Genomic DNA, 23,423 nt, shown 5'->3' on the forward strand with positions numbered 1-23,423 from the left:
ATAAGACAAAGTTTAGTTTGGAGTGGAATGTCATATGATATATTCAGTTTTCCGTGGAACATAAATTAATCTAAAATATATATTTAATATATCGATTCGAGATTTTTCGTAATATGAAAATTAATTTGAAGTAATTACCGCACCAACGTATTAGTCTTAAATTTTTTTGTGATACTGATCCGTTAGGGAAAAATATAAGCACAGATGTTCTAGAAGCTCAATAAAACCGCGCTGCCACGTCATTGCCCGCGAACCTCCCACCCCGCCCCAAACAACGGGCTCCACACACGGATTTTTGGACCCAGCGAAATCCCAGATTTACCCTCCGGATCGAAATTCTTCCGTTCTTATAAAATGCCCTCTCTTTCTCTCTCCTTCCCCATCCACACCCGCGACTCTTCCCAGCATTCCCATTTTGCACCCCGACTCTCCCCCGATTTTCAAATGTCCCTAACCCTAACCCCTCCTCCTCCGTCCCTCGCCTCCCATCGCCGCCGTTGCTCCGCCGCCGCCGCCGCCGGGCCTCCGAGGTCGCGGCTCCGCGTCCGCTGCGTCGCCACCTGCCACGCGCCCCCGTCGCCCGCCGTGGCGCCGTCGATCGCCGGGCTCGAGCCGCGGCGGCGGGAGAGGCTGAGCCTGTACGAGATCCTGCGGGTGCGGGAGGACGCGTCGGCCAGGGAGATCAAGGCCGCGTACCGGTCCCTGGCGAAGGCGTACCACCCGGACGCCGCGGGGGAGACCGACGGCCGGGACTTCATCCAGATCCACAGCGCGTACGAGACGCTCTCCGACCCGGCGGCGAGGGCGGTGTACGACCTGTCGCTCGGGAGCGGCCGGCGGCGGCGGCAGCAGCAGCAGCGCGCGGGCTGGGCCGGGTTTTGCTCGACCCGGCGGTGGGAGACGGACCAGTGCTGGTGAGGCGCATTCCGCGGCACGGGACTCGCGCGTGCCATCGAAACCGAAGGAAGAAAAACGAGAAGATTTTTTGCATTTTCCAGTTTCGTCTTCTTCTTCTTCTGAGCAATGTTCCAGAATCAGAAATGTAAAAAAAAAAAAAAAAAAAATTGTATATAATTAAATCTTCGAGTCATGGATTTTTTTTTTTTTCTGACAGAAGAGACTAGTTTTTTTTTTTTTTTTTTGGCATTTTGTTAGTGTGTAGAGATGGAAATGAAATAGAAAAAATAGTAAATTCTCATGTCATTTCTTTTTATCCTGTCTATGGTTTTTATTATTATTTATATCATTTGGTCGGCCTGTCGGTAATTTTCGGACGATAAAAAATTTCTTTTCTTTTAACGCAATCGACACGGTGTCACTCGGTGCTCCTCGGCTTTTCCGACGATATACACCCGAATATCGCAAGCACGTGGCGGTCGTTAGACACCGGAAGACCAGTCACGTGCCCGGCTAACGGAGGACATTAGTCCGGTCGAATCGCGCCAGCCGTGACGACACGACATGGAAGACAAGTGAAGTGAAGAATGACTAAAAGGAAAAGCGTAATTGATATGACTAAATGAGGTTACTCAAAGAGTTATGTCCAAGGCCCACTTAGCGCCTCTTTTCGGGCGGTATCTTTACTAGTCACATGGGTCTTGTCAATAAATATCTCCCCCGACACTGGCCTAAATATATTTAACAAAGAAGGGTTAATATTATTAAAAAGTTTATTAAAAATCTTAAATTATGTCCATTATGATATGTATAATTCAATTTTTTTTTTTTTTTGACTCGAGGAATCTCGCACCTGGCAATCGGAGATAAATCACTAAGGGCGACACACGCTTGCCACCACACACGCGCCACCGTAAGTCGCCGAAAAAGCTGGCCAAAGCTACTTTCTTTGCGAACTTTGTGTTGCAGGAGCTTCGAATATTAGACCTCTTCGATGGAAGTCTAGCGCCTACTCAGTTGAGCTACCGCTGCGGATTGTATACTTCAATTTTTGTGCGTCATTTAAAAACCCAAATTTACTTATTGTGATTTTTTTGTATGATAAAAAATCTCGAATTTATATCAGCCAGACAATATACACTCGGTGGAAAAGTATCTCCGATTCTCTGTCAGAGAAATGGATGTTTTCCCCTTGGCTTTCAGTCCTTTTCCCTGTGTACTTCAATTAGGGCAAGCTAACTTTACGTGATGTCACAATTCGATTAGAGCGAGCTCGGCCAGCCCAAACCAGCCCATCCTAACATTTCTTTTCTTCACAGATTCATTAATTCACTTTTTCGGGTCTTTTTAGAAAGCCAAAAGTATAAACCAGCTGGCACCTCCTCTTGTAAAAAATTTCTCGCAGATTCCTAAACTCTACCAAAAAACTTCTCCACCACCATTTCAGCCCCTTTTATCAGCCTCAAACGCCCACCGCCTAATGGAGAGTTTTTTGTGACACGGTAGCTAAGTTTAGAGTTTTTTGTGATGTGTTGCGATGAACATAATTTATGGTTCCTACTTCTTGGTGATAAGATATACTAATTTCTAAAAAGATATATTAATTTCTAAAGTACCAACCAACTACACATAAAGCGAGAGAAACGGGGCAACCCGATTAAGAATTTTCCCTAATTGGGTGTATAAATGACGAAACCCTGGGAGCACTCCTTGACAAAGGGAAGGAAGCATGCAATGGGTCTTAATTGTCGGTCGATTAGGAAACTGGTGCTGAATTACCGCGACAGAGATTTGTTTCGTCAACATTGATGGTCGGACGAAACGTACCGGACTTTTTGCTCAAACAAATGCGACTCCGCCAAGATTGGAGTGCGAGAATGCTGGAATTTTACACCATTTAACATCGAGCAAAGACCCACATAGCGACCGAGCGATGTTAATTTAAGGTGACAAGTCTTCATGTTTTCCCCGGGAGTTGCACGGCGGACGTCAGTCAAAGTGCCGTGCAAATTGGGAAAATAGAGAAGTCTGGTCCGGATCTTATGGCGCATGAATCTGCCATAGTTGCCTTTTGCCCCTCCCCACATCATAACTTGCGGATGGATTACTTCACTCCGATAATAGTAAAATCAAAATATCCGACTGTTTTAAGTAGAACTGTTTTCGAAAATTTATTTTCAAACTTTCCTGTGTTTGGATGAAAGGAAATAATTGATTTGTATAAAATATTTTCCATAAACTGAAAACAACAAGACTAGATTTGGAAAAATCGACTTCCCCTTTTGATAGGAAGGAAATTACTTTCTTCAAATCATTAAATAAATGAAAACCGACCATTTTTTCCTTAAAAACGATTTCCATTAAAGACCATTTTCCTCAGATTTTCTGTAAAACAAATGCATCTTAAATTTAAAAAGAATATGCAAAGAAACATAGATAATGGGAACGCCCCACGTAACAGATACATTACCTGCCGAGAGCGAAGAAAAGCTCGTCTGTCGGCTTTAACCGATCCCTGTACTCTGTAATAGCCTAAACTACCGAGAGAACGGACGAGCAGGAAGATAAGTAGGTGAGTGAAGAAGCAAGCATCTGCAAACAATCATGGATTCTTTCTATACTCTCTTTGTGACGTTGGAGTCGAATCCTATCTTCACAGTGTCGACAGCTACGGGAACTTTACAGCCCTAGAAAACTCCAAATGAAACTCCCTAAAGATCTGTACAGATTCGACTAAAATTACTATGGGCCTAATTTTCACTTTGCCCTAGTACAACACTTTTCACAGGTGTCATTGTCATTTAGACGTCATCAGCATGGAGTTAATGACATGCATGAGAAGGCGTATACTAGATAGCTCGGGGCTGGCATTGGTTGGCAGAGTACGTTGATGGCTCAGTATTTGGTAAACTTGCTCGAAGATGGGCCGCACATGCACCGCGATTACTGGGTCCGATGGGTTAATGGCACTGGCCACATCGGTCATCCATGACAGCTTCCGAGGCGTGTCTTTGTTGATGTCGCAGGCCAACTGCTGCAAGAGGGACAGTAGAACTCCCTGGCTTAATGGGAGAGGGGTGATTGTCAATATCCTATGTAGATCAACCTGTCAAAAGGAAAAAAAAGGTTAAAGTTCAGCATCTCTCACAGAATCCAATCTATCTGGCATGTCAGCCAACTGCAAATGCAGATGATCTGCCTCACAAAGCCATGAACAAACAAAAGCAAAATTTATCAGGATCATTTGGAATTTTCATCGTAGTAAAAACAAATCACAAGTTATAAACAGTCCTTATGCCCCCAGGTTCATTCAAGTTAATCGGCAAGACAAGAAAATCTTGAAATAGATGCGACATTCTACACCACGTTCAACAACTGAATACCTGAAAACATAACCAAGATACAATGAACAAATCACTTCTTTGCAGGGCCAAGGTGAAAGCTTCCTCATATTTGTGTTCAGAGATCAATCGTGACAGTTCTTTGGTTAGATCAAATGGCTTGTCAACCTGTTACAGAGATGACATATCAGTTCTCCACAAAGTACAAAAAAGAGAGGAGGAGGAGGAAAAAAAAGGGGTGGGGGGGACTAAGAAGTAGTGACATCATATTTTGGTCTTCCGAGCAGGCTCAGAGAAAAAAAGAGGGGGGTGTCCAAGCAGGCTCAATAATTCAGATACTTTGAGTGTTGAATTAAACAGTACATTGAAACTGGGCATTCAAGGCACCGGCTACACTGACATTCCATTATGCATGCAATAGATGATTGACAGGACAATTCCTAAAGAAAAGCCACATGCAAGGCAGATGAAGCATCTTATTTTCTTCAAATTGGAGACTCATAGTAAAGAGGTTCATGCACAGAAGTACAGAATATGAGGCACAACCACACAGAGTTATGTTCAGCTTATAATGTGGAAAACATTTATGTAATTCCTCCTCAAATGCCAGACAATCTTGAAACTTGCATAGAAAACATGACACATCTCTGTAATGCCAAGCGGCGGCAAGAATTTCATACAAGAAGTCAAACCTTTTCCTGTAGAACACCCAATGGCCCATTGCTTAATTCTGTAACCAACGGGTTTACTGGTGCGTTAGCTCCAGCTACAGCGAGAGCTAAAAGCTTCCGTTGAGTTTCAGCCAAATCTCCACTCAAGGTCCGTGTCATTGACGACGCTGAATTAACAGCATCCTGCAAAATCATATGAAAATTAATATTATTCTAGAACATCGGAGAATTCAAAAAATATTTGAAACCAATATAATAAGAAAAGCATTAATATCTCCTCATCTTATGATAAGCAAGAACAGAACAATCATTAGTAAGGCACCGGGGTGTATGAACTGATTGAAAAAAATCAAAGAACACAATCCCATCTAGTGTCTGGTATTAAAAACTAAGGGCGTGTTTGATCTTAAGGTTGGATAAAATCAAACATATCACAACTGGTGTTTGGTGGCACACCATGGGTTAGATAAAGTATCCAGACTGTAGGTATGGGATTGTACTTGCCATCCTGAGACAAGAACTTAATTTAAAAGGGAAAAACTAAAAAGAATGAAGCACGAACAGTTTGCAAGATCAGGTAGTTGCCTAATCTCTCTCTCCCTTTCTCTGAGCATCAAGATAGTTGCCTAATCTACTCCCTCCCTCCCTCCCCACCTCCATCTCCCTCTCTCTCTCTCATGGCCAAGAGGACTGAAGTTACACTTGTTCTCCATCAAGATCCAAAACTGCAGGTGGGGGATGGTGTGACCACGACAACAAAGATGGTTGCAAAGTTATAGACCTTGGGCAGATGATCTCCCAAGATTGGAGTTATTTATTTGATTTTAAAGTTTTTATCCAATTGTATTCTAGTCCCAACCAAATACCCTAAACAATAGGACATTTCTAATTTTACCCTTTTATCCAGTGTTTCCCTGAACAATGACAGTATATGTGAAATACAGGGAATTCATCATTCAATCCAATTGTATCCCAAAATCTGACTGTCTCTAGACAAACAAAATCAGCCTGCAGAAAACAAGGTAGCATAATGTCTATTAATTTGTAGGGACAATGAAGCTTTCTTGCCATCTCATACTTTTGAAGCCCATATTCAGCATTTTCTCAAATAAGAAGATATTTATCCAAGTACCAAGCAAGAGCTGACTCTGTAAATCAATTAGATACTAAGACAGAATATGAATAAGGCATCAAGGAAATCTGGAACCCAGTTGAGAATTGCTTTCTTGGAGCACTTGGTAAGATTAATGTGCCACCAAGTCTAGGTATAATTTGATCTTTAATGCAGTTTATGAGAAATCAATGCCAGATGTTGCTGCAAAATCTTTGGAGATGATCTCACAGGACACTGCTACACCATATGTTGCACTACTTTAATTAGCTTCACACAATCCCAAAGAGTATACAAGCTTTCAGAAATTTCCAAACACATATTCTTCACTCACTTATTATCTGTATCAGTCCTGAATCTGGTTGCAGCCAGATTCCCAATCCCCAACCTTCTGATGATCTTAATAATGTCATTTAGCACAGAAAGTTTGCATATCACAGGCAATGAACTGCCAAGACATGATAATGTTCGAAGTAGTTAAGACGGTAATGATAACCATAGTTAAAGTTGTAAAGCAGAATACACACCCTTAAAGCAAGTGCCAATGGAGAATGAACAGATTCTAAATGCTGCTGAGCTGCAGTAGTGTGTTCGGTGATTCCTTTCTGGAAAGTAGAATCTACTTGCTCAAACACAGCTTTACATGACATCTCAAAAGCAGGGATCACTGAAGCTTCCAAAGTAGACTTTAATGCATCCTGCATGACATTTATCATTTCAAGCAATTATATAGGAATCTCAAGACACATAAATGCAAACTAAAGTGCAAAATGTACGAACATCACAATAAGTAGAAGCAAAAGGAAAAAGAGCTTGAAGAAAGGAGTGACATGAGCTAAAGGCCAAAAATTTCTTACAAATAGAAGCTACAAAAAGACCATGCTGATGAAAACGAAAATGGTTTCTCAGAAGCAAAGAGAACAAAAATCAAGCATTCATAAAATGAGCAGGCACAAGTATTCATTTAAGAAAAAGAAGTTGCAAAACTCCTGTGCTTTCAATTAGTGCACAAACACACACTAAAGACTCATTCACTTTGGCTAATTAGAGCGCAGTAAAGTTACAATCATCTTCTTTAATAGGCTTAAATCTTGCATACATTAGTGAATTTTCCCTATAAAGACAATTTGGTCAATCTTATACTAACCTGAATAGCTTGCCTGCCAGAAGTTTGGAACTGTGCCACGATTTGTCGGGTGACTGTGGCTTCAAGTTTTGAATTAACTGATTTCTCCAGTTGACTAACAGCTTTATCACCAACTCCTTTCTGGATGATAAGAGATAGAAGAATCAAAATAAGAAATAGATGAATCAAATAAAGGAGATTTCCCTGCAAAGAGAGAAATAGTATTTAACCTGAAATGAATCCGCAATAGCTGAAGATACTGTCTTCTCAACAGCTGGCATGATGGCACGAACTACAGATTGTTGAACAGTAGTCAATTCCTTTTTCACAATTTTATCCAGAATGGCTGGCATATCCCTGTTCATCAAGTTATTAAGCAAATTTGTTATTTGCTGCATACGGTCCTGCACCATTTTCTCATTTTTGAAACTCTCTTCCTGAAACCGAGCCCAAAAGGCGTCATTATTAGCCTTGACAGTTTTCTCCATGGAACGCCCTAGGGAAGCCTCCAGTCTTCTGCCTTCTTTAGTGATTGGCACATTAACAGTAGCAGTCATCTGCTTCTTCATTTCTTTTTGCATGTTCATCAGCTACAGCAGGATGATCATATCAAAGATTTAGAATTAGTACAATAATCTTCTCCAGGACTTCTCACTACAGAATAAATTAAAAAAAATACTAAAAACAAACCTCACTTTTAACCTAATGACTGCTTATACACCTCTATTTTTGCAAATAACATTCACATACCTCTAAGCAAAAACCCCACAATGAAAAGACCACATTGCCTCTCCTTGAAAACTCATTTTAAAATCTTGCATGGGGTTTTGTGGTTTTTTCTTTCAGTTGGTTTTGAGTGTTTTGGGTGGGTGGGTGTGATAATTTAGGATTTGGGGAGGGGCATTTATGGAATGAAAATATCACATTTTCATAACTATGGTCACTGGCTATTTGATGTGAATGTGCAAATTGGTCTCCAAAGGTAAAACTCATATTTTCAAAAGTTGAGGTATGCAAGTGGTCATCTGATGAGAGGTGAGGTATATTTTTGGTAGTTTTCCTTTAATTAACCATTTAAGTATGTCAAGCATCTAAGTGAAAAGAATGCATTCCAAAAGGTTCACTTGCTCCTATCCAAAACAATTCACCATTCAAATCTTATTTTTTCCTCTTTAAAACAGATCAGATTTGGGACCTAACACATTTGACAAACACAAGCTACAAAAAAGCTTCCAAAGTACATAGCTAAATTGGCACATATTGACTGGACGTCTATGATGAAAACCAAAGAATATTTACAAAACCTCTAATCATCCCAAAAGCAGCACAAGGTTCAATGGAAAACTCAAACATATAGCAAAAAGACTATGTAAACCCTCAGATGCAAGCCAAGATCCTAAAGCAGTGAAAATATCAACGTCAGAAAAGAAATATGGTAAAGAAAAAACAGTAATTTTGCTCACAAGCCTATGAATGTTCCCTAGTCCAATTGGTTTTGCATTTACCTGATTAAGTTTCTCTTGCATTGCCACAATGTGAGGAAAAGCAGCTTCCATTGATGGAAGACTTGAACTTGTGACAGCTTCATTGTAAGAATCTGTTGAATTAGAAGCACTGGGGGATGATGAAGATGGACCTGAAACTTGGGAATTTCTCCCCTTCTGCTTTTTACTTTTCCCATTTGATATTGGGCCTGGCAAGACTGTTGCAGCCATACCTGGCTCCGAAACCTTTTCACATACATATTTTGATAAGTCATGGATTTCTTCCACGTCACCAGAAGGGGATTGGCCAGGTGGCTCCATCAATCTACTACCGGCAACTGGATTAGCTTCTGCCAAGCTTTCTGATAAGTCACGGGATTCCCTGGCCACCTCCATTCCAAGATCTGAAATTTGAGAAGTAAAAATTCTCTCTCTACTCTCTGCAACAAAATCCTGAGTTCGTTCCTCACGAGAAAATTCATCTTCCTGTTTAAATCCTGTATCTGCTACAACTTTGATTTCTTCTGGTGTATTACCTGCTTCACTATTAACAACCACATCCGGAGTATTTGCCTCTTCCTCACTCTTGCCACCGAGAAAACTAGTTTCAGAGGATGAAATAGCCCTTAATATTTCAGAGGGAGTAATTAAGTGAGTAGGATGTTTGAACACAACAGGATGGTTAAGCAAACTGGATGCATTATCTTGTACAACTCTCTTTTCATCATTCCTCGACTCATCCTTCGTCAAAGCCGCATCCGACGTCTGTGCAGGGACACTTTCCACTTGCCTATCTACAGAAGAATTCATGACTTGTTCGTTGCCAGTGTGATTACTAAAAGGAAGACCAGAATCAGAACCACCCGATGGACTTCTAAAACCAGAAAGTTTAAGAGACAACCTAGGACTTAAAGGAAGAGGAGGGGCAGCTGCAACGACATGAATATCAGATTGACTAGTTGAAGGTGCCACATTAATGGTTCGAGAATCTTCATCCAAGGATGTAACTGCTTGTGGAGCAGTCATCTCAACAGAAGCAGAGCTTATCGGAAACCTGATAGCCTCTGTAATGTCAGGGCTGCTTGTTCTCCCGGTTATTTTAGGTGCTGAAGCAGCTGATGGAAATTCAGTAGGTTTTATTTCGGAAGCATCTGCAGCTGTTGGTCCTTCAACATTCATCACATCACAAGACAGATCAGGATCAGACTTCTCTAATCCCACCTTCTCCAAAAGTGGTGGTAGGCACAAATATAAGTCCAAGGCATACTGCTGAATAGCTTGTGTCTGGACACAGTAAACCTGAATTACCTGTTCCCCATATGCTGATACATCACTTACCCCAGTAAAACTCAGAATGGGCATTGTGACAGTAAACTCTGCCAAATAGTCCATGCAAGTACTTGTTGGATTGGGACCATATTCTAAGTGCACAGCATAGATAGCATTCTTCTTAGCATTTGCAAGCAAAAGAAGACCAGCTTGAGGCAATACAAGAACTTGATTGAAGAATGCTTTCTGAACATGCGGTTCAGATGAACTCCTGAGGTCCAACGTCTGCATGCACTTCCATTTTTCATCATCACCTGGCAAAAGCCAACCTTCTTCACTTGCTGAAGCCCAAACCTTGAGTTCACGATTTAATGGACCCTAGAAACAGGTGCAACAATGTCAAACAAATAAGCACAAAATGATCCACTTACATGCTGTCTGTGATCATAAGTGTCAGCACTCCAACTTGTCTGTGTTGGAAAATTGTAAGGCAACAATCTAAATAATCAACATCCCGTGCAGACATACAATAATACAGGTTACATATCAATAATAACGTCATCCATAAAACAGATTAGCTTACGAGCTACATGTGGAATCCCAATTGCCGATTGCTATGTACTGGTGCCGGCAAAGATTTGATGGACAATAACAAACAAATCAAGAAAGGAAAGAAGGTCATTGAGCTTGTACCGCTGTTATAAGTATTATATGGTCTGGCCGATGGGGAGAAGTCACAAATGCAGCTGAACTAACAGGTTGGCCATCATATGGTCTCAGAACAGCAAGTGGCAATGTTTTACGATCTTCCCAAATCTTTATCTGTCACACGACACAGGCTTTCAGTCAAAACAAGTTTAAAGGCTAGGGAATATAATTGACTATTATCATCATCATACTTTAGCAATAACCAAAGAATATGGTGACACATTATCATGATCGTAGGCATGCATAAAATTCAGTGTAATGGGGGCCGATGCATAAAACAGGGGAGCAGAGAACAATGTCAAAAGATTCCACCAAAAGGAAAATTTTAAGGATGATGCATGAAATAGGGAAGCAGAGCACAATATAGTAAGAGGACTCATAAAAACCACTCTACTTTGGGTAATAAGGCCTAGTTGTTATTGTTGCTATGCATGGACAATGGAAGCAAGGCAGAAAGTAATTAAACTAAGTTGGCCACAGCACCATTGGAGAAGTTACTCATTCAACTTCCACCATCACAAGAACATCTCAAAATGTATAGGTTTAAATCACATGAAAAGAGACTTTAGACCCAAACTAAGGTCTGAATAAATGCTAATGTACTCTCCTTCCTGCACAAGTTGAACGGTCTTCATGACCAGCCACAGTAAATGTAGGGTGCAACTTTGAGGAGCAACCCGAGAATGCACATTTCTTCTTTTTCTATGAAACAAAGCCAGAAATAACTGCCAGGTTGGATGTTATAAAATTTCTACAGAGCTCAAGTACGATATGGTAAAGAGTTCTCCAGCCATTGCTTCCAACAATACTCTGACATGTACGCATGAAATGATTATCAGCTTTGAGCCACATAGTTTGAAGATTACTGAGAAAGATCTAAAAGTAAGACTGCAAAGGTTGATTTTGTGAAGTTAATGGAAAGCAGAACAATGTCCACTATGACATTTTTAATTAATGTTGTAGACTTTATATGTGCCAAAAGCTGCAGGAACTAGAAAGTGAAAGCAAATAACCATGATTTTCAATGACACAAAGGAAATTCTTCTCAAGGAACCCGATAATTGACCTAGATTGCCATCTCTGCAATAAAGTTTTCAGATGTGCAACGTAACTAGAAAGTGCACCAGTTTTTCTAGGCCCTTAGGGTGACATACTACTACAAACATGACATACAGCATAATAATTCCATTGATCTATTCCATTCAAATAAAACCAACAGGATATTCAAATCTGCAACGTGAGCACATTCACTTAAGCTAGCATTAGCCTTTACCTATCTACAAAAATAAAACGAGATAATAACAATGGAAGTCTTCCAACTGTGTCTATCCATCACTTTAGTCCTAAAACTTGTTGCCATTCTTCTAATTAGTCCTTTCATTAACTCCGTCACCTTTCACTAGACAGAAAAATCCAAGCTGGCCTTTTCTATCATTATCTCTTTATCCAAGTGGCTGTTATGTGAGAGATGGAGCTTGTTAAAGTCTAAAACAGTGTTGTTTTCATTTTTAAAATTAAAAAAATGAACTGATAATAACAAATATTTAAAAATTAAAAAGGCCAAAGAGGGGGGGTTTGTGTGAGAGAAACAAAAAGAGGGCAGCCGCCGGCCCTCGTTGGGGTGATGATGGCAAGGGGCCCCCACCTATTGGTGGCAAGACAGCCGTGGTGTCCATGCGAGGGCACATACCCTGTGGCAAGGTAGGCGACAAAGGCAGGCAGTGGTGCTGCCCCTCTTCTTGCCCCCTCAGCCCAATCTCTATCAGAATTTTCGCCCCTTTTCTCTAATTTGTCTTTTTGAAAAAGGTGACGAGAGTTAACAAAAGGAAAAATACGAAGGACGTTGAAAAGTTCAGGAGTTAATTGACTCAAAAAAGAGTCCTTGGACTAAAGCGACGATCGACACAAGTTTTCAGACTTTCACTATCATTATCCCAAATAAAACACATAAAGAACTCTTTCAGATCTAGCAGTCGAAAGCAGTGACCCAGGTATAGCTGGTTTGCCATCTGTTAACTGCAAGCCAAAATGCTTAATCAACAAAAACCTGTACAAGATGACACACGCAAAGGCCATACCGTGCCATCAACGGAAGAGGAAGCCAAACGGGAGGTCATCCACTGGCACATTGACAAATCAGTCACTTCTCCATCATGTTTTCCAACAAACTGAACCCCTTCAATAAGACTATCAATCGGACACATGAGAGGTTCCTCTGCTGAATAAAGTTCACCCTTCCCCACTTTAGTCGTATCAATTCTCAAAACATGTTCTCCTATTCCAACCACCAGAATTTCCTGAATAATTTCAAGATAATTCACAAAAGTCAAAAGATTTAAAACTTGACTAGACGACCAAAAAGTCAGAGAGGGAGAAACTGCATAAGGAAAGCAGACCATACTCCAACAATGTAATTAAGTACATGAACAATGAAACACCTGTTTGTGACAATGCCAACAAACGCGTGGATGGGCAGACTCCAATCCCGTTAGTTGAATGGCAACGACAATGTTTCCAATAATCTGTTGCTTATTATCTTCCTCTACGCTTTCAGAGACTTTCCACACATAAATCCTTCCATCTGTGCTTGCACTGTAAAAAAGTATGACCTATGAGGCAAAGGAATGATAAGAACAAGCTTAAAGAAGTGAAGTGGAAAATTACCTGGCTAAAAGGTGAACATCCTCAGCAAAGAAAACCATGTCTGTGATCCTCTGAGAGAAGCAAACATTACTTAGATGAACAGAAAGGTCCAGAAAAGACAGTGATCACAAGTGAAACACTTCTCATCAAGTCTGTCTCTCTCCGAAGAAATAAATTAAACAGCAGAAAACAGAATCCCCAAAATTATATATCACATCACTTCAAGTCCACGACAAGAGAGATGCAATCACATAGTGAAGTACCGAATCAAAGAGAGGAACCTTGAGTACATCAAAGCAATGCCAGGACTATGTCCTATATGAACATATTGAACAGTCAGCATCTCATGCAATGTAGGAACCCCTCCCAATTAAATCTAAAGTCAAATGTTACTTCTTCCCACGCAATAGTGGCATGCTGGTCAATGAAGACATATCCACCTTCGAATTACTAAAGCCAACAAAGCCAATTTATTATCTAGTTTTACCAGAAAATGAGCTCGAGTTAGAAAAATGATCTATCTTAGCGCATTATCATTTCGTAACTGCGAAGAATTTAACTTACTATCATACTGGCAATATGCAAGCTCGACCTTAAATCTCAAGCGGAACGCCAACTATCAAACTTCATATAATACCCTCGCAAAGCTAGTCTACTGGAATCGAATGCCCAAAGAAATCATTCCTCAACATATATTTTCAAATTTGATGAACCGACCTGCGTGTGACCCCGGAGCAAAGACCGAGACGCGGTATTAATATTAAGCACCCTGATGTTCCCTTGCTTCAAACCATAGCATATGTACGACTGGTTCACCGCGATCTGGCGCCCCAACACGAGCTGGGGGTCGGACGCGTACTTCGTGATGGGCGTGACCTCGAGCTGCGGCTGCGCCTCGCCGGCCAGCCTAACATCCACGTCGTACACCACGGAATCCCCCACCAAATGCCGCCCCCTCGGGACCTTGCTGCTCGGCATCCGAGCCGGCATCGCCGGGGCGGAGCCGGCGCCGGAGCTCGGCGCGGGGAGCTCGGACGGGGCCAGAGGCGGCTGGGGCTGGGGGAGGGAGCTCAGCAGGGCCATGAGGTGGGCTCCGGCGTTAGGGCTGGGGGGCTGGAGGAGCGGGGTGGGGTAGGAGAGGGAGCGCTGCGAGAGGAGGTGGTCCTGGGGGCGAAGGGGGGTGTGGGCGGGGGAGTAATTAAAGTGGCCGTGGCCGGGCGCGTGGCCGGGGCCGACGGCGGGGGAGGGTAGGAGGAGGAGGAGGAGGGGGCGGGGGAGAGTAAGGAATGTGGGATTGGGGCTGCGACGGGGAGGCGGGCGGCATGAAGAATTTGGCCATGTCGAAGGGGGAGGCGGAGGGGACGGCTGGTTAGGGTTTCCCGGGAAGCCATGGGGAGAGGCCGAGGCCGAGGCGCGGCTCCGATCGGGCGAGGATCGCGACGGGGGGGATTGGGCCGCGACGGCCGATCTCCGCCGTCGATGGAGGAGGATCGAGAGGTGCAGAGTCTAGAGAGAGAGAGAGAGAGAGTTGTGTAGTGGAGATTGCAGAGACGGGGGAGGAGGAAGGAGGAGCAGGAAGACGGGATTTGTCTTTTTGTTTTGGTGGGAGGAGGAAGACGGGACTTAACTTGGCGAAAAAGGATTTGCTTTTTAGCCTTTGCTCCGGCTCGGTCGCCGTTAGCCTTTTTTCTCCGCCTTTTCTTCAGGTGGATTTGTCGAATCGCCGGCGGGGTCGCTCCGTTCTCCGGTTCGGGTCCGCCCGATCTCTACATAGCACGAGCTTTTTGGAGATCCTTAGAAGTTAAGTCACTGATTAATGTTATTTTGGCCTTGGATTTTAGCCTCACCGAAAAGGAAGAGAGTTTGAGCTTTTACGAGACCTTTGTTATCTGTCCGTCTGTGTGCCGGGATGGCGGGCTCCATGGATGCTTTTACTAATTTTGCGTGTCGTTGCATGCGTGTCCTGCATCCTCAGTTTTCCTTGTATCTCTTTTTTTTTTTTCCTCAAGAGGAAGAAATGCCTTCTAGTCGGTGATGACTAGATCTGGATGAGAACCGACATGAAACCTTTTAGGGACTTTCTTAGGTCCACGAAATCCTTATATGTTAAGTTACTGATTATGTTATTTGGGCTTCGGGTATCAGTACTTTTTACTTCATCTATCCTTGGAAAACTAAATACGATAACCCTTTTCGAAATAATCATAATTTGTTTTTATCTGATAATGAAATTAGATTCATTCAAAGTGCATTGAATCATGTTCGATCCATGAAGATTTATTTGTTTGCGATGAATTGCATCTCGTAAATTCATGTGGTCAACTTGTCAAAGATATATTCTCACATATCACATGAAATTCCGATTACAAATATCCACGAAAATGTGGATAAATTTGAAAATCGGGAGAAAAGGAGAAAGCATAACAATATTTTATTAGATCATATTGATTAGGATGGTGATATTTTTCCACTTAAGGCAGATCAAAAAGCAAAAATCTCGGCATAATTCATTACGAAGGTGGATGGCTTTTGGTGGCGCATGTTGTAATTATAGGCTGTTAAAGGCTCAACATTAGTCACGTGCTTAGGTCACGTGCTGAAGCTTTAATGGGCCCGTTGATATATGCTCTAATGGAAGCCTTAAAGAACGTTAATGGATGCGTGTCTTCAATTCACGGGCGACAGTTATGTCTTTTCAGATCTTTTTTGCAACAGTTTATTTGTTTTTATAAAATCATGAATTACTATAATTATGATTATTATTATTGGCTCAATTAATGTGAATAGTATTGACATGACTCTTTAGTTCATGCTCTTATAGTTTTTTTGCAACTGTTTCCCTTATTTATAAATAGATGTGCCTCCTTAGTTTTTAAAAAAAAAATAACAAAAATTCCTCAAATTCATTTAGTTTTCTCTATGGTCATTATCATAGTGTGCCATTTTTAAAAAGTATTCGAGAAAGTCTTATTTGTATAATAATGATACAAACAAGTTCAAGCCGTTATACATTGAGAAGCATGGTTCGCGAAGTTGTTTTTCACCATCGGGTATGAAGTAATCACCTTAAGAAGATTTGCTTAGCTATACTTCATCTCCTGTTTATTTGTTATCACTTTCTTAGAATTATTATTGCTCTGGTCACAACAAACAGTGTTGTGTATTTTCTGCAATACATAATCAATTTTTTCAATAATCTTAAGGCGACTAGTTTTATTGTTTATTGGTTTTATTAGAAAATCAAGATGGCTAATGACAATCAAGTACCTAAGATGTTCAAATCTTTCTAGAGACGTTTCTATGGTCTTTTCAATTGGTGAGGTTCAAACCTCCTAGCCTGGTGTTGCGGCAACAAATACTGCAAGCCATCAAGTTAAAACCATCTATGGCGGTACAAGTACAAGTCACTTGACTAATATACACCATATTGTTTTTCAAAACAATGCATGCCAAATGCCATATGCCTCAATTTCTGGAGGGATGGTTTAGTAGACTTTGCCTAATTCAGTAGTACCAACTCCAGTAACTCCTAATGAGAAACTAGAAAAATTCACCAGTGTGGGCTTTAAGTAGTGGCAACGGAAGATGTTCTTCTATCTAATCATGTTGAATCTAATTAAGTATTTATCGGAGTTGTGCCCAATAATTAGCTATATGAGCAAGATGTCATGATGCTCAGGGCATTAGAGGCTTGGAAGCACAAGGACTTCATATGACAAAACTATATCCTAATTATTTAGTAAATTCCTTGTATTATGTTTATTGTAACATTGAAATTATTAAACAATTATGGGAGACTTAGAAAAGAAATACAAAACTAAGGACACAAGCACTGCAAAATTCGTGGTTGCCAAATTCCCAGACTTTAAGAATGTGGATTCTAAATCTATCACGAACTAGGTCCAAGAATTGCAAACAATTCTAAACGACATCTTTGCTGAGAAAATGTTACTTAAAGAATCATTCCAAGTGACAGCTATTAGTGTGAAAGCTGCATTTGAGTTGGTTAGACTTCAAAAATTATTTGAAGCATAAACGAAAATAGATGAGCCTTAGAGATCTCATTCTATGCCTCATAATCAAGAAGAATAACAGGAGGAATGCAAATCCTTCTATGGAACTAAAGGCCAACACTATTGTGTTTTCTAATTCCAAGCAAGATAGGAAGAGGAAGAAGTCTTTTCAAGGAAAATGCAAGCAGAAGGAAAAATCCCGAAAATTTCAAAGGACATATTGTTTGCAACAAGCCTGACCATCGGATTAAGGATTGCAAGAAATGCTTGAACAAAGGCAAGGGTAGTAGTGCAACCAAGCAGCTAAATCTGATAGAGTAGGAAAGTGATGAGAGACTGACTGCCAGGGTAGTGTCTAAGGTATCCTTAATATCAAATGATACCAATTGGTGATTGGATACAGGAATCACAAATCACAATTGTATGGATAAATACCTATTCTCATCTTATTAGAAAGCTAAGAAAGAGGAGATGTTTTATATGGCTAACTCTACATTAGCCAAAATTGATGGGAGATGAAATGTGATCTTGAAATTCACCTTCGGCAAGGAAATCACCTTACTAAATGTGTTCCATGTATTGGAGATCCAAAAGAATCTAAATTCTGGTCCCACACTTATTAAGAAGGGTTTTAAAATTGTATTGGAATCGGACAAGTTCAATCTTTCCAATGTGGGATATATGTGAGGAAAAGATACTTGTGTAATGACCTATTTAAATCAACGTGACCGTCATTGATGTAAACTCGAAATTCTTGTACAAAAAAACTACTAATAAAGAGAAGTCTTTAGTTTACATTGTTATGTCTTTTTATTTATAGCATGATAGATTAGGACATATGAATTATGATATAATGAAGAAGATAGAAAACTTGGGGCTAATTCAAGATTTGAACTCATTATAAGTGTGAGACATGCGTTGGTACTAAATTTGTTAAGAAATCTTTCAAATATGTTGAAATAGGGGTGAGCATGGTTCCAAAGTAGAACCTAGAACCTGAGAATTGGATCGGTGGGAACTTGTAGGTTCTAGGTTCCAGGTTTCAAGGTATGCAGGGTAGATTCCAGGTTCCAAAAAATGAGAAACCTATTTTAATGGGTAGGTTCTAGGTTCTTAGTTGGAGGAACCCGAAACTTTTAACCTGCGACTTGGAACAAGTTTTAATATTTTTCTTGATCCATGTCTCTATGCAATCTTCCGATATTTCATGTTGTTTGATGATGGGTGTATAATCTGAAAGCACTAGTATGAATTTCCATTTTATGGCTAAGGTTTTTACTTTATTAATGTTCATATTTTTCGTGTATTTAAATATAAGTTATGATTAGTGAATTGTAATCGTTCATATAATAATATAAGTGAAACCTTGGTATACCTTGGAACCTATGATAAGATTGATTTTAAGTTCTAAGATATGTAATGTAAGTTTCAAGCTCCAAAAAAATTAAGGAACCTATTCCAATAGGTAGGTTCCAAATTCTAGGTAAAACTTGTACGGAACTTAAATTTGCTCATTCCTACTTTTATATAGGCCTTGTTTGGTTCAGCATTTGGGAAAAGCCTTTAGCCAAATGCAAAGGCCTTTAGCTCAAAGAGCTTTGAGGAAATGTAAGACTGTTTGGTAAATTATAACTGAAAAGTGCTTTAGGGAAATGCAAGACTGTTTAGTAAACATATATTTGAAAAGCCTTTTGGTGTGACTAGATTAAGTTTTTTAGTTTTAGTATTTTTAAAATTGCAAAAAAGAAACAATGACTATATAACATTTTACATTTTCATGTTGAGAGTAATGTAAAAGATACATATTAGTAAATTTATTTAAAAATTATATAAAAAGAATTTGATTATAGATTAGATGCAAAGCTCAACTTTTGGCCTAGGGTTCTTTTAGATTCATTTTCAACTTTGAATATTTTTTTTTAATTATGGTAGTATTAATCATCTTTGTTAATTAATGATCATTCTAGTGTATTGATAAAAAGTTGGGCTATCAATTGTTATAAGATAAAAATGATATAGAAAAAAAAGGTGAACTAATTCGGTGGATGGTGAAGCAACCGATTGTGGATGCTAATTTTTTTGAGTAAGCACCGCATATAAAAAGGGAGGTCCTCATTAAGAAAAATAAAACAAAGTTCATCTCATACAAATTTGACTAGAATGAGTCATTTCATAATAGTAAACATGGTCATATATGTTTGGAAAAAAGAAATACGTTATACTTAGTATTACAAATCTCTATGACTTTGTAAACTTATGGCTATTTCATCACGTAAACGTGCCATGTCCGGAGATGCATACGAATTCGAAGCACCCACCCATTCATTTGCATTGTCATGATCAACTGAATATTCATAATTGAGATTCAATTCTGCTTGTTCAAAATCTGTATCGGTCACGTTATTTCTCCGTATATAATTGTGCAAAGTTATTGCCGCTACGACAATTTGCACTTGCTTTTCATATGGATAACTTAGTATATAAGTTAAAATCCCCCACTTTTGTTTTAATACACCAAAGGCTCGCTTAATTGTCGAGCGTAAAGAGAAATGTGCATAGTTGAACACTTCTCGATATCCCGTAGGTGAATGACCTTCTTGAAACTCTAGCAAATGGTATTTAACTTCTTTATATGACCCCAAATAAACAGTCCAATTGGATATCCAGCATCTACTAAGTAATATTTACCTATATAAATATATTGTAAATTTAATCAATATATGCCAATTAGATATATGGATGTATCTAAATCATTGAATAACATACCTAGAGGAGGATGGGGAAAATATGTGTCACGTATTCTAATAGCTTCATAAAAAATATGGATATCATGAATTTGTCCCTCTCAACAGGCCTAAATGTAGACAAATTCCATATTAAAATTACATATGGCTAACACGTTTTGAGTTGTTGTTCATTTTCGACTAATAAAACGAATTTGATCATACGTAGGTACAACCGCTGGAATATGTGTACCATCAATAGCTCCAGTGCAATCCTTAAAATATGAATAAAATCGTCAATCTTTCTTGATCTTCTTTAGAACTTTTCTATATTGTGGATCGGTTGATTGGATTAAATCTTTTCCTATATCACATATTTGATCTAAAATTAAGCTGAAGTGCCTACTTATGGTTTCCCCGGAGTGTTGAAAATGCTATTGTGCTAATCTATTGCCTATACCGATCATTTCTCTGACGTGTTACTAAATCATGCATTAAATTATTAAATACAATCTTATACATTTTAAATATATTGTAGCACCTTATAGGATTAGCATCTTCGCCGATAAACTCTTTTAACCATTCATAACCTGTATATGTTGATGTCATGCAAGGTTGTTTGCAAATGTTGGTTGCTTGATAAAGAATTGCAGCTTGAGTGACTGAGACGAGATCCCATACTTCATTTTCCTCTTTCTCATGATTTTCCCTTATATGTGAATCATCCATAACTACTTCAAGAAATAAAATATAAAAAGAAATAATGTATTAACCATCGCATATATGCAAACTATCACATTAAGAGAACACGAAATGAAAACAATTTTAACATCAAACATTAATTGAAATTAGATTCACAAGGACTGCAAATAAAGATTCATAGATAGAAACAAAGTGGAATGACTAAGCTTCAAACATGAAAACAATAAGATGCTAACATCTTATCTATGAAGACTTGATTATCTTCTCAACTCATATTTGGGATATTTTAATTTCTTTGCATAATTCTTTAAGCTCATGAAAACTTGTCTATTGTCTATCTTTTCCTTTAAATGAGAAATTGCAAAAAAGTACAAGTTTTCGTTTTCCACAATCCCAGATATAGAATCGAATATCTCTATGAGGTCCTCATAAGGATCGACTAAACTGGTTGTTTTGAATGCAGTACTGGTAGTGCACCTACTCTCAACAACTGTAAACAGTCTATTAATTTGTGTTTCAAGCTCCTCTCTTGTACTCAATTTCTTATATTTCTTTCATTGAGTTTGCATCTTTGAAGTATGGGTGGCTCTCTTATGAGTTTGAGTTCCAGTTGGTTTAACAACGGTTTCATCCACATGATCTTCCAAGTTTTCATCAGTAGACCCTATAACATCATCGATACCGGGTTGTGTGGTCTCCACATCATTATGAACACATAAACCTTGTGCAAGATTCCATATGATTCCTCCAGTAGCAACTATATATCTAAACATCATATCTAAATTTACTTCAAGATCAAGTTGTATGCCTTTTATCCTAAAAGCCTTAAACTTCGATTAGCATGTTATAATGAAGTATTTGCATAAGTTATATCATTAAAGATGATCTTAACATGAAAGTAAAAAAGAAGAAGAAGAGGAAAACCCGAATTTACTCTCTCACCATTCGTCATTCACATCAATGGTTTTCTTCCTTAAATCACATCCTAGTCCAGTTTCATTGTAAGGCAATGACCTCAATCTTTTTCATTTTTCTTTGAGGTTATTCCACTTACTCTTTATTTTTTGTTTATCATACATTTTGCCTGTTAGTTCCTCAAACTTACTAATTATGACTGTCCATCTATCTCTTTTGTTGTTTGTAGGACAATTGCATTTTCAATTTGTTCGATACACAACTTACAAAAGGTTTCACCCACCCCATGGTGGCTGAGTTGGTGGAATCACACGTTGGCCACACGCAAGGCCGGGGTTCAATTCTCTAACTCGTCATGATGCGTGACTAAAGTGAGGAGCCGTGGGAGGTAGGTCATTGTGCTAGCACCCCCCGTGGTTTACGCGTAGCTGCTGTCGGTCGCGAGGCGGTTCCACGGTCATAAAAAAAAAAAAAAAAAACTTACAAAAGGTTTCTACATCTTCCGAGCTCTAAAATGCATTTTTCTTTAATGAACTCATCTACTAGTAAAGTGACATGAACAAATTTAAAAGACACAAATAAATAAGATCAACCATGAACCAGTCCAAATGAAGAATATAAACAAACGAGTATAAACAAGTGTAAACCGTCAATTCACATTTGACAATTTGAGAATAGCACACAATTTTTATCTTCCAACAATTCTCCTAAAAAACAAATTGCTAGATTTCTGACTTTTTATAAGTTAAAAACCCACTCAGGCCCTTTCTTATTAAAAAAATTAGAAGATATTCACTTAAAGTAAAGAAAATTAACATTAAGAAAAAATAAGGACACGCAAAAACATTATACTTGCATAAAAATCCTTAATTACAATTGGCTTTTGGCAATAATATTAGGTCGTCTAAATAATGAAAAAAACTATAGGGCAAGTGAGTGCCTTGTTTTGGTCGGGTTCACAAAGTTGAAGGATTAATACACAAGGATGGGGAAGGTGTGAAAGAGTTGTTTCTTGCTATACGGGCCATTTGGGACTGGCAGCCCACTACTACGATCGTTGTAATGGCTAATAGAAATGTGATACTTTCTCCATTGTTGAATTTCAATGACGGGATATAGTCAACACGCAGGGGGCGAGACTAATCGTGGTAACGACGAATCTTGCGGACAAACTTGACCGGGCGCTCATTAGGAGAGAGATGATGGACAAGAACATCGAGTTGTCCTATTGTTGTTTGTACCAACTCTCAAGGTAATAACTCAGAAGCTATTGTCAGGTGAACGAACATCAAAAGCAGTAAAGACACAAGATTCCAGATCCTACAACACGGAAACTACAGGAAAGGCTCCAATGGTTGATCCGACCCATATAACCACACAACACACTGCATAACAAGAGGAAGGAAAAGAGGCCAAACTAGCAGATTCAATCACTGAAACAAAAAAACACCACAAACAAATGATCGGAACAAACGAAGAAGACCGAGATAATAGGCAGATCTATTTACCATCCAGCGATGAAAAGGAAGTAAAGAGGGAGGAAGAGAGAGAAAGGGGCAAAAGAACACTTCAAGTGCCTTAACTTTGCACAAAGGGACACTTAAGTGCCATAATTTACGAAAGGTACACTTAAGTGCCAAAATTGGAGTAAAATGGATCACTTGAGTGCCAATCCTACCAAAATCTGCAAAAATGCGACGTGTCAATTTTCCTACAAGTAAGTGCGAAACGGCGTCGTTTTAATGCTTTGATGTGGCCAAAAATTTAATAAAAATTAATTTAAAACTAAATTTATTTAAATATTTATAAATATTAAAAAT

General features: G+C 39.4%; 2 protein-coding genes across 2 annotated transcripts; one reads left to right on the forward strand and one right to left on the reverse strand.

The window, feature by feature from the left end:
* The first annotated feature begins 387 nt into the window (after positions 1–387).
* On the forward strand, positions 388–1,064 carry LOC104449087 (chaperone protein dnaJ 11, chloroplastic). The gene has a single exon (XM_010063106.3). It carries the CDS (start codon positions 445–447, stop codon positions 916–918), a length of 474 nt encoding a protein of 157 aa, XP_010061408.2. The 5' UTR covers positions 388–444; the 3' UTR covers positions 919–1,064.
* Positions 1,065–3,488: 2,424 nt separating this feature from the next.
* Positions 3,489–15,028, reverse strand: LOC104449088 (enhancer of mRNA-decapping protein 4). The gene is made up of 12 exons (XM_010063108.3): positions 13,968–15,028; positions 13,272–13,321; positions 13,046–13,199; positions 12,686–12,904; positions 10,593–10,721; positions 8,652–10,277; positions 7,377–7,736; positions 7,168–7,287; positions 6,548–6,718; positions 4,931–5,092; positions 4,281–4,406; positions 3,489–4,003 (listed from the first exon to the last, which is right to left on the reverse strand). The coding sequence occupies exons 1-12, from the start codon at positions 14,331–14,333 to the stop codon at positions 3,695–3,697; spliced, it is 3,792 nt and encodes a 1,263-aa protein (XP_010061410.2). The 5' UTR covers positions 14,334–15,028; the 3' UTR covers positions 3,489–3,694.
* Between the last annotated feature and the right edge of the window lie 8,395 nt (positions 15,029–23,423).

This window comes from Eucalyptus grandis, chromosome 6 (genome assembly GCF_016545825.1).
Source record: "Eucalyptus grandis isolate ANBG69807.140 chromosome 6, ASM1654582v1, whole genome shotgun sequence".
NCBI classification, from domain to species: Eukaryota; Viridiplantae; Streptophyta; class Magnoliopsida; order Myrtales; family Myrtaceae; genus Eucalyptus; species Eucalyptus grandis.

Coding starts and splice junctions, on each gene's coding strand:
- LOC104449087 (XM_010063106.3), top strand. CDS start 445: ATGTCCCTAACCCTAACCCCTCCTCCTCCGTCCCTCGCCTCCCATCGC.
- LOC104449088 (XM_010063108.3), bottom strand. CDS start 14,333: ATGGCCCTGCTGAGCTCCCTCCCCCAGCCCCAGCCGCCTCTGGCCCCG. Junction 13,322..13,967: donor TGCTCCGGGGTCACACGCAG/GTCGGTTCATCA, acceptor TGCTTCTCTCAG/AGGATCACAGACATGGTTTT. Junction 5,093..6,547: donor CATTGGCACTTGCTTTAAGG/GTGTGTATTCTG, acceptor ATGATTTTGCAG/GATGCTGTTAATTCAGCGTC.